Genomic DNA, 14365 nt, shown 5'->3' on the forward strand with positions numbered 1-14365 from the left:
AGAGGTGTCATTTCTCTTGTGGTGAAGGTGTGAGTGGAGGTTGATTACAAAGCCATTTCCCAAGGCTTTGTCTCGCTCTGTTAGCAGAAGAGCTCAGTTTCAAAGACAATTTGTCTACCACTGAGAGCACTTTGTTCGTGTGCCGGGTGTGCTTGCATGCTCGCGTGTGTGTGTGTGTGTGTGTGTGTGTGTGTGTGTGTGTGTGTGTGTGTGTGTGTGTATGTGTGTGTGTGTGTGTGTGTGTGTGTGTGTGTGTGTGTGTGTGTGTGTGTGTGTGTGTAAAAGCACAAAGGTGCATGTGGAGTGTTTACTGGTAAACTTAAAGGGGTAAGAGGTGCTAAACAGTGCGTGTGTGTGTTTAGTACCTCTTGGTGTGTGTATGGGATGGGGATTGGCCACTAAATCAGCCGTGTGTGACATGAACACAGATGAGAAGCCCCAGAGACATGTCTCCATTCCCTAGCCAATCACAATGCACCTCCCATCACATTAGCGCTCAGGATCACATTAGCGGGGTCATGGAGGCCTCATACTTCAGCCACTTTCCACACAAACTAGGTCATTTTTCACTGAGAAGCTACGAGAGTTCATTCATCAAACACACAGTCCAACTACAGTGTCCACAGACATACACAGCCGTCCATTCAACCTCACCCGCACCTCATACACACTTCAGATACAGTACATGCAGTCTTGTCATGCTGTGATTAAAAAGCTTTGTATCTTTGATAGTTATTGTCCATTCAGTATTTCTTCATAGAAAAATGTATTATTTTTCAATTGCACTTACTATCTATCTTATGTCGCATAGGTGATCTGCATGTCTACAAAGCTTGAATATATTGTATAGTGTCATACCATGGTATTACCCTGAATATATTCTGATCAGCTGTCATCTGTTCCCTGTTCAGGTTTGCGGTCCTGAGAGACCCGGCTAACTGGCTCAGCGTGAACCCGGTCAGAGGCACGGTGAACACCTCCGCCAATCTGGACCGCGAGTCGCCTTACGTTCACGACAACAAATACACCGCCATCTTTATGGCCACAGACAATGGTAAGTGATACATTCAATAAGTCTCTTTTCATTGTGATTAAGAGTCTTCATACAAATGCTGTAGTGCAGAGATGTCAAAGTCATTTATACCTGCGAGCCCCATTCGGTCTTCACCGAGGTCCGGAGGGCCGTACTTTACCTTTATGGTAACACTTTACTTCACATTTAGCGTCATAACACATTATGACTCTGTCATAACCATTTCATAACGGCTGACATAACTTGTCATAACCTGTCATAATATGGTCATAACACTCACATGACCCATACATTTACACCTGTTTTATTGCTTTATGAATGCTTACGACACCTACATAAGAGTCAAAACCCACATTTATTCAAATCTCTTTTTTCCCTGCCAAGAAGTTTCATTTTGTTTGAGAGTTTGTTTCTTACGTGCTTTGTTGTTGTTGTAATTAATTATTCACAGTCATGTTGTTTTCCATCATTTTAAATAACTTGCAGAAAATACACTTTCTGACATTGTCCTGAAGCATTATGACCATCCTGTGTAACTTTACTTGTTCTAAGAAAATACACTTTATGACACTGTCAAGAAGCATTTATGGCCATCATTCTCATATAAACCAGATAGGCCTATCACATACAACCCCTTATGTCAGTCATCAGTAAAAAAAGAGTGTGTGTTGTCCTGCTCTTGAAATCTGCTCCTGCATTCATCCCAGTCATCAGCAACAGAGCATTTTGGTAGGTGCACGTCTGACATCAGTGTGCATAATTACAATTATCATTTAATATGGTCAATTTCTGAAAATATTATATAACATAAACATTCTGTTGACAAGTAGGCTATGCTGTATTATACAATAGCTGGGTCTAATCCTGAATACTGATTGGTTAAAACATTCCAGACGGTGTCTATTCCACAAGTTACCACCGGCTAAATCTAACACGTTAAAATGCTTATTTACTCTGTTTCATCTGACTGCGCAATCCACTGTCTCATCTACCCAGCCAGGCAATTTATAAACTTGATCTCCACTATAAAAAGCATCTAGACATTAGCTCACATTTCTTTTAGACTAACCTTTAGTTTTCAACAGTGGAGATTTGTATAAACCTTGCTGTCTGTCTCTCTGACAATTGCAACATTGTTTCAATATTCAAATTAGATATCCAGCTCTCCCATATTAATGAACGTGTCGGGATGAGACAGACAGGCAGCGTTTCTCAGCCAGTCGAAATCATGAATCAGCTGGCATCATTTTAATATAAAGAAATGTCCATTTAAAAAAGGTAAAACAAAACGAAGTGTAGCTAGTTGCAGTTTTTCCAGCTTCAGTTTGAAGTGATTGTGTTAGCTATGCTGTTGGCTAGCTCCTCTGAACACCTGACAAAATCACGCCACATTAGCTCATTGTTTGGATGTATCCAAATAAATGCCACTAGAAACAGTTTAAACAAATGCAAATGCGCCTATTTTGCTGTTAATCTGGCTGCACTTTTTGACGTGACTGTAAATTAGCCATAGTTGGCTAGCTAGCAAGCAAGGGAGAAGAACCTCGCCAGCCAGTATGGCAATGGAACATTTAGAATGAAAGACTGGTTCGCATCCATAGATACAGAATAAAAAGACTGAACGACTGGGTCACGTCTCTAGCAACGAAACCAATAAAACGAACGACCAGCCGGCTTGGGTAGCAACCCTAGATTTCTGTTGGGACTATATCTTGTGGAAGGATGAAATAGTACGAATAAGTTAATCAAAATAAAGTTTTTTATGAAAATATGTCAATCATTATTTGAATATGTTGGCATATATATCCTCCAAATACCGGCTTCGAGGGCATTATCACTTAAATGGAATGTTTTGCCTTGTGTGGTATGTTTTGTGAGTTTCGAAACTCTTATGTAACCAATCATAAAATAAATCCATGGTAGGTTTTGTGGGTTTTGACAGTCTTTTGTAGGTGTCATAACCAGCCATAAAATAACGCAATATATGTCGCAATAGGTCTAAATATATGTGTCATGAGAGTGTTATGACCACATTATGACAGGTTATGACAAGTTATGTCACGTTATGACATATTATGACATGGTTATGACCGTGTTATAATGTGTTATGACTCTGGGTGTCAAGTAAAGTGTTACCAAATGGGGATAATATTTCCTCAATAGTCCTCTATCTGGTTTGGGAATTGTCTGTGCTCCTTGACTGCCTTTCGTTTTGATGACTGTTAGCAAGCTGGACAGAGTCAAGAGAATATAAATGCAGGTCATTATTGTTTCTACACAGTTTCAATTTGGTTTTAGTCATTTCAATGTCGACTAAGATCATTTAACTCTGAAAAAATGTATCTTACAAAAACAAATGTTTGACACCCCTGGTGCAGTGGATTATCCATTTAGCATCTGGAGAGAGAATGTGTTATAAGGAATATTGCAAGAAATGTCATATTTAATCCTTAAATGATACCCTTACAACAACGTCATCGACTTTCATTAGTATGTCAACACAGAAAATTATTATCTGAAGGAGTTTTGTAGACGCGATGGCTTAATTCCAGACAGTATCAATGAGAGATGTAAAGTAAGATAAATGCATTATTATATCCTCTTCCATGTCTATGTGGTGTATAACCGTGGTGTATAACCGTGGTTTGACTCTCGCTCTTAGAGTTTTAATATCCAGGTATAGTCAGTGAGTAGAACCGTAATTTGTCTCACCTGGCACAGCCCAGCTTTAATTAACCTCAAGGCAATGCGATGTCCTTCTCGCTCTATCATGGACTGTGGCTTTGAGAGGCACACACTCACAGCACTTATGTCTTTTTAGAGAGGGAGGGAAGTAGAGAGAGAAGTAGAGACAGAAGAGGGAAAGGATGGATAGATACATACCCAAAGACAGAGTGATGGATGGAGAAACGAGGTGAGATGGAGAGAAAATGAGGAGATGAGGAGACGAGGTTGTGATAGTACAGTAAGCCAAAGAGAGAGAGACCTGGCTCTCAAGAGAAGACAGCCTATGTGAACACTGCCCACAAAATGAGGTGGAAACTGAGCTGCATTTCCTAACCTACTGCCAAATGTATGACCATTTTAGAGACTCAGATTACACAGAAAAAAAAATTATTTGGATAAACTCCCATGTCTATTAGGTGAAATTCGATTTGTGACCTTGTACCACAAGAAAATAGCAACCAGTGAAGAACAAACACCATTGTAAATACAACCCATATTTATATTCATTTATCTGCCCTTTTATACTTTAACTATTTGTACATTGTTACAACACTGTACATAGAAGTGGCGGTCGGTGCCGTTTAAGATGAGGGAGGACGATTTATTTATTGGTATTTATTACAGCATATTGGATAACTGTCATTCATATTCTATTCACCCAGTTGAATGTAACATCGACATGTTTAGGCAACTACATGATACTCAAATGGTCCCAATACCCATCATGAGGTTGCTACAAACAACAATATGAATGAAAGTTTACAGCGTAGGTGCACACAGGTTGAGAGAGAAATTTGAGATGACAGACAGTGACACATGGACAGACAGTGACACATTCAATACTGCCTTGCACACTCTTGCCTGCATCTAGCTGATCTAGGGTGGAATCAGTAGTCCAACAGTTGCAAACGAGAGTTTCTTTTGGACAAATTCTGGTATGTTTCATTTCATTCCGTGTCTGTTTAAGAAAACTTTTTTTCAACAGAATCGGCGGAATGAATACACCCCTGATCACGCGTAAACACAGTTCACTTTCATAGCAGCCACGTTGTATTCCTTCTCGCATCTATGTTCTCTCCTCCTCTCCTCTTTTACCTTCGCTTGTGGACTTCAATACACAACACATCAGCTGTAGGAGACCAGGCAAAAAAAGCTTTCCAAGCCAAATCATATCATAACCGCTACACACAGCCTACATCGTTGTCACCATATTTGCTAAAGTAATGTCATAGTCAACATAGCTAATATAACTAACTCGTTAGTAAACCCACTACTGCTCGCCTGAGGTAGAGTACCTCATGACAAGCTTTGGAACCACACAGTCTACCAAGAGAGTTCACATCTGTATTATTCGTAGCTGTCTATTTACCACCAAAAACCAATGCTGTCACTCAGACCGTACTCAACAAGCTGTATAAGGCCATAAGCAAACAAGAAAATGCTCATCCAGAAGTGGCGCTCCTAGTGGCCGGGGACTTTAATGCAGGCAAATTTAAATTCGTTTTATCTCATTTCTACCAGAAAGTCACATGTGCAACCTGAGGGAAAAAACTCCACACACAGAGACGCATACAAAGCTCACCCTCGCACTCCATTTGGCAAATCTGACCATAATTCTATCCTCCTGATTCCTGCTTACAAGCAAAAACTAAAGCAGGAAGTACCAGTGACTTGCTCAATACGGAAGTGGTCAGATGATGCGGATGCTACGATACAGGACTGTTTTGCTAGGACAGACTGGAATATGTTCATCCAATGGCGTTGAGGAGTATACCACCTCAGTCACCGGCTTCATCGATAAGTGCTTCGACAGCGTCGTTCCCACAGTGACCGTACATACATATCCCAACTAGAAGCCATCGATTAAAGGCAACATCCGCACCGAGCTAAAGGCAAGAGCTGCCGCTTTCAAGGTTTGAATCCTTCTACACCAGCTCTGACACTCATCGTATGTGGAAGGGCTTGCAAACTATTACGGACTACAAAGGGAAACCCAGCCACGAGCTAACCAGAGCCTACCAGATGAGCTAAATGCCTTTTAAGCTTGCTTCTAGGCAAGCAACACTGAAGCATGCACGAGACCACCAGCTGTTCCAGAAGACTGTGTGATCACGCCCTACCTTTTAAACAGGTCAATATTCACAAGGCCACGGGGCCAGACGGATTACCAGGACTTGTACTCAGAGCATGGACTAACCAACTGGCAAGTGTCTTCACTGACATTTTCAAACTCTCCCTGACCGAGTCTGTAATCCCTACATGTTTCAAGCAGACCACCGTAGTCCCTGTGCCCAAGAAACCGAAGGAAACTTGCCTAAATGATTACCGCCCCGTAGCACTCACGTCGGTAGCCATGAAGTGCTTTGAAAGACTGGTCATGCACCATCAACACCATCATGCCGGAAACCCTAGACCCACTCCATTTCGCATAGCACCCCAATAGAGCCACAGATGACACAATCTCAATCGCACACCACACTGCCCTTTCCAACCTGGACAAATGAACACCTGTTTCAGAATGCTGCTCACTGACTCCAGCTTAGCGTTCAACACCATAATGCCCACAAAGCGCATCACGAAGCTAAGGACCCTGGGACTAAACACTTCCCTCTGCAACTGGATGCTGGACTTCCTGACAGGCAGCCCCCAGGTGGCCAGGGTAGGCAACAACACATATGCCACGCTGATCCTCAACACGGGGGCCCCTCAGGGGTGTGTGCTTAGTCCCCTCCTGTACTCCCTGTTTACCCACGACTGTGTGGCCAAGCACAACACCATCATTAAGTTTTCTGATGACACAACAGCCTGATCACCGGCAACAATGAGACAGCCTATAGCGAGGAGGTCAGAGACCTGGCAGTGTGGTCCCAGGCAGTGTGGTCCCATAAAGGAGCTAATCATGGGCTACAGCAAAATGAAGGCCGAACACGCCCCCATTCACATAGATGGGCCTGTAGTGGAGCGGGTAGAGAGTTTCCAGTTCCTTGGTGTCCACATCACCAATAAACTATCATGGTCCAAACACACCAAAACAGTCGTGAAGAGGGCACAACAATGCTTTTCCCCCTCAGGAGACGTGCAGCCCAGTACATCACTGTGGCCAGACTTCTTGCCATCCAGGACCCATATCCTAGGCGGTGTCAGAGGAAGGTCCCAAAAATTGTCAAAGACTCCAGTCACCCAAGTCATAGACTGTTCCCTCTACTATCACACAGCAAGCGGTACCGGAGAGACAAGTCTAGGTCCAAAAGGCTCCTTAACAACTTCTACCCCCAAGCCATAAGACTGCTGAACAATTAACAAATTGCCACCCGGTCTATTTGTTTTTACACCGTTCCTACTCGCTCTTTAATATCTATGCATTGTCACTTTACCCCTACCTACATGTACAAATTACCTCGACTAATCTGTACCCCCGCACATTGACTCGGTACCGGTATCCTCTGTATATAGCCTCATTATTGTTATTTAATTGTGTTACTTTTTAATTTATTTTTTACTTTAGTTTATTTAGTAAATAATTTCTTAACTCTATTTCTTGAACTGCATTGTTGGTTAAGGGCTTGTAAGTAAGCATTTCACGGTAATTTCTACACTTGTGGTATTCAGTGCATGAGACAAATTTTTTATTTTGATTTGATTTACAGTCATGCAGTGACATTAGTGTACTGCCAGTCATTAAGCAGTTTAGCAATTACACCAGTGGTCCTCGGTGGCAATAGATTTGTAAAACCACTTGGAAGAGTTCCATTGTTGTGTGGGATTGTCATAGTCAGCTAGCTAACATAGCATTCCTCTGTTTGATTAGGTTAAACTAACTAGCTGCATTTGCTAGCAAAGTAAGTGAATCTGAAAGTGAAAAAAAACCCAGAAAATGTCTTTATGTCTCTCTTGCCTCTTCTTCAGAAAGGAATTTGTTCAAAACTGTTCAACTATTGTAATTCTCTCTCTTTGAGTCAACTACTCACCACATGTTATGTACTGCGGTGCTAGCTAGCTGTAGCTTATGCTTTCAGTACTAGATTAATTAGCTGCACCTTTGATTGGGTGGACAACATGTCAGTTCATGCTGCAAAAGCTCTGATGGGTTGGAGGACATCCTCCGGATATTGTCATAATTACTGTGTAAGTCTATGGAAGGGGGTGAGAACCATTACCCTCCAAGGTTTTCTATGGAAGTCAATGTAACCAGATGAGGACAGAAGCTGGTTCTCCTCCGGCCATACCATGGTGCTACCCAACAGAGTGCTGCTGATGCTACTCTAGACCTTCATTGTAAAAGACTGTGTTTTAATCAATTATTTTGGTAACGTGAATATATTTTGTGTGGTTCTTTCTAAAATTTATAACTTTTTAAATGTTTTACAATTTTTATTTTTATGAAATTTACTGAGGAGGATGGTCCTCCCCTTCCTCCTCTGATGAGCCTCCACTGGTAGACAGCCATTATATCACCTTTGAAATGTATTTTTTCATTTGTAACTTTTGTGAGTGTAATGTTTACTGTTAATTTTGATTGTTACTTTCACTTTTGTTTATAATCTATCTCACTTGCTTTGACAATGTACACATATGTTTCCCATGCCAATAAAGCCCTTTGAATTGAATTGAGAGAGAGAGAAAGAAAGAATGAGATCGAGAGAGAGTAGAAGGGGCTTCGTCTTCTCTACTAGGATGCCTCCCCTCAGGGAACTTCTGACAGATCCATTAACAGATGTGTGAGATTCTATTAACATTAACTCTGTGGCTTGCAGAGAGGGCTGGAGGAGGCAGAGGAGGCCAGTCCCATCATGGTGCTCTGGGACTGCAGGGCTGGGGTGAGCCCAGGTGCCCACCAAACTCAGATGAGATCTTAGCTGCAGACAAAAATATTATATCTATTCATGTGTTACCAGCACTTTTCGCTCAGACTGTGTCTCTGTATCCACTTCTCACCCTCTCAGTCCCACTCCTTCTTTTACGAGCGAAGGAGTTGTGATTTGAACAGTTGGAAGAACAGGCATGTGAAATGACAGACCTTCTGAGAGGCAGACGCTGGGGATGAGATTGCAGGAGAAAACGAATAGAAATGATCTGGAAGATGGGGTAGGGTGGTGTAGCTAGTCGTTGCCAGCATGACTAATGAGTTGACATTTTGCGCCAGCAGTGATTGACTCATTAAAATGGGGAATGTCAATAAAGGGGTTTAATATTCTCTGATTCCAGCTGTACTCTTTGGACCATTGCTGTCAATAGTGTAGTTATGACTATTATTTCTCTTTTTTTTAACTGGAGGTTTCTGTAAAATAATTGCCTGTTATGATGTTCATGCACTGAGCAGTCTAGCAGTCTAGCAGCTGCAGTAACCTGCTAGTAAATTATAGTTTATGAAGGCAATTTGAGCCATGTGTTGTATGTCTAAGAACATGCCCTCTGGGTATTTGCTGGAGTAATGGCCCAGTCTCTGTCTTTGCACTGCATGCCATGCTCAGCTTCTGTGTGTGTGTGTGTGTGTATGTGTGTGTGTGTGTGTGTGTGTGTGTGTGTGTGTGTGTGTGTGTGTGTGTGTGTGTGTGTGTGTGTGTGTGTGTGTGTGTGTGTGTGTGTGTGTGTGTGTGTGTGTGTGTGTGTGTACCTGTCTGTGTATGTTTTCTTGTTTTTCCATTGTGGTCGTGATGGCAGCAGAAGGCAGATTTCTGCTGTCCCTTTGTGTGTGCCTCTGGCCTGCGGAAAGTGCTCTGTCATGGACAGGCTGAAGCTCGTCTGCAACAATGTGTTAGATGATTGCATGACAACACACCTACGCCGGCTACTAACAGGGTATCGATCTAACACAAGTCTTTATCTGGAGCACTCCAATGAATGTTCCAGCCCTCCCACTGACCAGCGCAGGTTAGCGTTTTCCGTCATGAATCTTGTTCTGGAGGCATTTCTGCAGAGTGGCAACTAGCTGGCACAGCCACAGAGTCTGATTTTTAACCCTAACATTAACATTAACCCTAACCTTAACCACACTGCTAACCCTAACCTTAAATTAAGACTGAAAAGCAAATGTTTGTTTTCATGAATTTCTACAATATTGACAATTTTGAAGCTGGCTATCTAAGGGGAAATGGCTCAATTCTGCCTCCAGGACAAGACTCATTGTCACGCCTGCTCCCACTCCCCCTCCCTGGCGCTCGAAGGCCACCATCATTATGCAAACCCGCCTTTTCCCGTCACGCGCATCAGCAATTATTGGACTCACCTGGACTCAATCACCTGTGTCATTACCTCCCATATATCTGTCTGTTCCCAAGCTCTGTGCTTCAGGATTAATGTTCGTATGTCGTTGTGTTACTCGGTGCTGACGCTGTTCCTGTCTTGTTTAATGTCTGTGCTAAATTAAATGTTGACTCCCCGTACCTGCTTCTCATCTCCAGCGTCAGTCCTTACACTCATGACAATAAACGTCAACCTGCCTGACCAGCAGAGAGCTCCGGCTGAGAGGGAGAAAGGGAGGCAGAGAGCAGGAGAGAGAGAGTAAGAGGGAGAAAGGGAGGGAGAGAGGGGGAGCAAAGAAGAGAGAGAGTGTAACTCCTGTAAAGGTGGAGAAAAAACGTAAAAGGTTGCTTTGAATAAAAGCCTCTGCTGAATGGTTTATTATTATTAAAGGTAGACTCAGTGATATGACGTAAATGCAGAAAGTAAACAGCATAGTAGGTTCATTTCCACAACGACTAAGAGCTTTGAAGTGCGAGGCTCAACTTCTCTGCTGTTTTGGGTCCCCTGGCTACCACGCTGTAACAGTGTGAAGCGAGACCGTGCACATATACTGTGTCTGATTGTCAGAGAAAAGTCTTGCATCTCGCTCATCTCAATATCTGCAATATCTCGTGACAACGTCATTTCACTAAATCTACCTTTAAGTAATAAATCGGTGTGAAGACATACGCAATCAATACATCTTATTTTTGTATTTTGTATTAATTAGAACACTTTTCTATAATTTTACTTTGACTTTTAAAATGTGGAGTAGGTTGTGTAGATCGGTAGGGAAAAAAATGAAATGTAATCCCTTTTCAGATAACATTTTAGGACAGCAAAATGTGAAGACTGCAAGGGGTGTGTAGACTTTCACTAGGCACTGTATTTACAGGGGAAAGTGAGGATAAATTGATTTGGGAGAGAGTGGGAAAGAGAGGAGAGATATATAAAAAATATCAGACTGTATATAATGATATGAATAAGGGCTGGGGGGTCTGAGTGAGAGGGTAGAGGAAGTCATTGTGATGTGTTTCTAGGGGCAGCATACACTCTCCTTATTGATTTCCTCGCTCTACTTCCTCCATGACTTTTACACTTCAGTACTTCTTAACTTTTCAGCCAGGAGCTCACTTTTTAGGTTCTAGTATGTTAGGAAAGGAAGAGAGACGAGAGAACTGATGCAGAACTGTTGTTGATACAATAAACCCAGCTGACCCCTTAGCTGGAGTAAAACCCTGTCCCTGAGGGAAAAAAGAAAGTTGTGTCGAATTGAACAACCACATGGCAAAAACAACAACCAGGGGCCATAGGGACATATTGTTCCTGGCTTCATCTGCTCTCTGCATAAACATCAGGTCAGGTCAAGCCTCCCTCCCACCAGCAAAGAGAGGTACAGAGGGAAGGAGAGATGGAGAGAAAGAGGAAATACACTACATCACCAAAAGTCATCATTCCAAAATCATGGGTATTAATGGAGTTGATCCCCCCCTTTTTTGCTGTAAGAGCCTCCACTGTTGAGGGAAGGCTTTCCACTAGATGTTGAAATATTGCTACGGGGACTTGCTTCCATGTTTTTGTGTATATGGCGCTGGAAGGGATGGCTGCCATTTTACGGGCTCCTAACCAAATGTGATATTTTGTTCGGTTTTTTTGCATTGTTTGTAACTCATTTTGTACATAATGTTTCTGCTACCATCTCTTATGACCGAAAAGAGCTTCTGGACATGAAAACAGTGATTACTCACCTCGAACTGGAAAAAGTTTTTTTCTTTAATGAGTCCGACGCGAAGGATATACTGCTTTGTCAAGAGAAGGCCCAAAACCCAGTCATCAGCGTGAAGAAAAGACCGAAGAAAAGGGGGAAGTGGGCGGGGTGTCTGTAATAATTCGCAGACGAGTAGGTAAACCACTACTTCCCTCTGTATTATTGGCCAAAGTGCAATCATTGGAAAACTAACTGGATGATCTATGATTAAGACTCTCCTACCAACGGGACATTAAAAACTATAATATCTTATGTTTCACTGAGACGTGGCTGAACAACGACACAGATAATTTAGAGCTGGCTGGCTTCTCGGTGCATCGGCAGGACAGAGCAGCTACATCTGGTAAGATGAGGGGCGGGGGTGTGTGTCTATTTGTCAATAACTGCTGGTGCGTGATATCTAATATTAAAGAAGTCTCAAGGTATTGATCACCTGAGGTAGAATACCTAGAATAATATGATAAGCTCCCATCTACGAAAAGTGTTCTCATGTAAATTATTTGTAGCCGTCTATTTAACACCACAAACCGATGCTGGCACTAAGACCGCACTCAACGAACTGTATAAGGCCATAAGAAAACCCCGGTCAACAGCTCTGCACCCCCCACAGAAACTTGCCCAAGCCTCCCCCATTTCTCCTTCACCCAAATCCAGATAGCTGATGCTCTGAAAGAGCTACAAAATCTGGACACCTACAAATCAGCAGGGATAGACAATCTGGACCCTCTGTTTCTAAAATTGTCCGCCGCAATTTTTGCAACCCCTTTTTACTAACCTGTTCAACCTCTCTTTCGTATCGTCTGAGATCCCTAAAGATTGGAAAGCTGCTGCGGTCATCCCTCTAGACCCAAATTGTTACAGACCTATATCTATCCTACCCTGCCTTTCTAAAGTCTTCGAAAGCCAAGTTAACAAACAGATCACCGACCATTTCGAATCCCACCATACCTTCTCCGCTATGCAATCTGGTTTCCGAGCTGTTCATGGGTGCACCTCAGCCATGCTCAAGGTCCTAAACGATAGTATAACCGCCATCGATAAAAGACAATACTGTGCAGCCGTCTTCATCGACCTGGCCAAGTCTTTCGACTCTGTCAATCACCGCATTCTTATCGGCAGACTCAACAGCCTTGGTTTCTCAAATGACTGCCTCGCCTGGTTCACCAACTACTTCTCAGATAGAGTTTAGTGTGTCAAATCTGAGGGCCTGTTGTCTGGACCTCTGGCAGTCTCTATGGGGGTGCCACAGGGTTCAATTCCCGGGCCGACTCTTTTCTCTGTATACATCAATGATGTCGCTCTTGCTGCTGGTGATTCTCTGATCCGCCCCCACGCAGACGACACCATTCTGTATACTTCAGGCCCTTCTTTGGACACTGTGTTAACAAACCTCTAGGTGAGCTTCAATGCCGTACAACACTCCTTCCGTGGCCTCCAACTGGTCTTTAATGCAAGTAAAACTAAATGCATGCTCTTCAACAGATCGCTGCCCGCACCCACCTGCCCGTCTAGCATCACTACTCTGGACGGTTCTGTGGACAACTACAAATACCTAGGTCTCTGGTTACACTGTAAACTCTCCTTCCAGACTCACATTAAGCATCTTCAATCCAAAATTAAATCTAGCTTCCTATTTCGCAACAAAGCCTCCTTCACTTATGCTGCCAAACGTACCCTCGTAAAACTGACTATCCTACCGATCCTTGACTTCGGTGATGTAATTTACAAAATAGCCTCCAACACTCTACTCAACAAATTGGATGTAGTCTATCACAGTGCCATCCATTTTGTCACCAAAGCCCCATATACTACCCACCACTGTGACCTGTATGCTCTAGTTGGCTGGCCCTCACTTCATATTTGTCGCCAAATCCACTGGCTCCAGGTCATCTATAAGTCTTTGCTAGGCAAAGCCCCGCCTTATCTCAGCTCACTGGTCACTATAGCAGCACCCCCCCATAGCACGCGCTCCAGCAGGTATATTTCACTAGTCATTCCCAAAGCCAACTCCTCTTTTGGCCGCCTTTCCATCCAGTTCTCTGCTGCCAATGACTGGAACTAATTGCAAAGATCACTGAAGCTGGAGTCTTAAATCTCCCTCACTAACTTTAAGCATCAGCTGTCAGAGCAGCTTACCGATCATTGCACCTGTACACAGCCCATCTGTAAACAGCCCACCCAACTTCCTCATCCCCATATTGTTATATATTTTTTTGCTCCTTTGCATCCCAGTATCTCTACTTGCACATTCATCTTCTGCACATCTATTACTCCAGTGTTTAATTGCTAAATTGTAATTATTTTGCCACTTTGGCCTATTTATTGCCTTACCTCCCTCATCTTATCTTATTTGCACACACTGTATATATATTTTTCTATTGTGTTATTGACTGTATGTTTGTTTATTCCTGGACTCTAATCTTCTCCCCTGGTAGGTTTAGCGACATGTGTCTCTAACGACAAACGTTGGACAGTGTTAGTGCTTTGTTATTTTTGTGTGGTGACCGTGGCTGGACCAGTTGTCTCGCGATCACGTCCGTGGCTCAGGGGGGTAACCAGCTTGCTGGGAGCTTCTTCTGTGATAGGTTAAAGTGTATAAATACCCAGCACCAGTA

The 14365-nt window shown here is 42.9% G+C and overlaps 1 protein-coding gene across 1 annotated transcript in view; it reads left to right on the top strand.

The window, feature by feature from the left end:
- Positions 1-14365, top strand: part of cdh13 (cadherin 13, H-cadherin (heart)) — a 570143-nt gene that overhangs the window by 515636 nt on the left and 40142 nt on the right. The window contains exon 11 of the mRNA XM_055934321.1: positions 912-1054. Within this exon, the coding sequence (XP_055790296.1) occupies positions 912-1054 (143 nt within the window). The remainder of the gene's footprint in view (positions 1-911; positions 1055-14365) is intronic.

This window comes from Salvelinus fontinalis, chromosome 9 (assembly GCF_029448725.1).
Source record: "Salvelinus fontinalis isolate EN_2023a chromosome 9, ASM2944872v1, whole genome shotgun sequence".
NCBI classification, from domain to species: Eukaryota; Metazoa; Chordata; class Actinopteri; order Salmoniformes; family Salmonidae; genus Salvelinus; species Salvelinus fontinalis.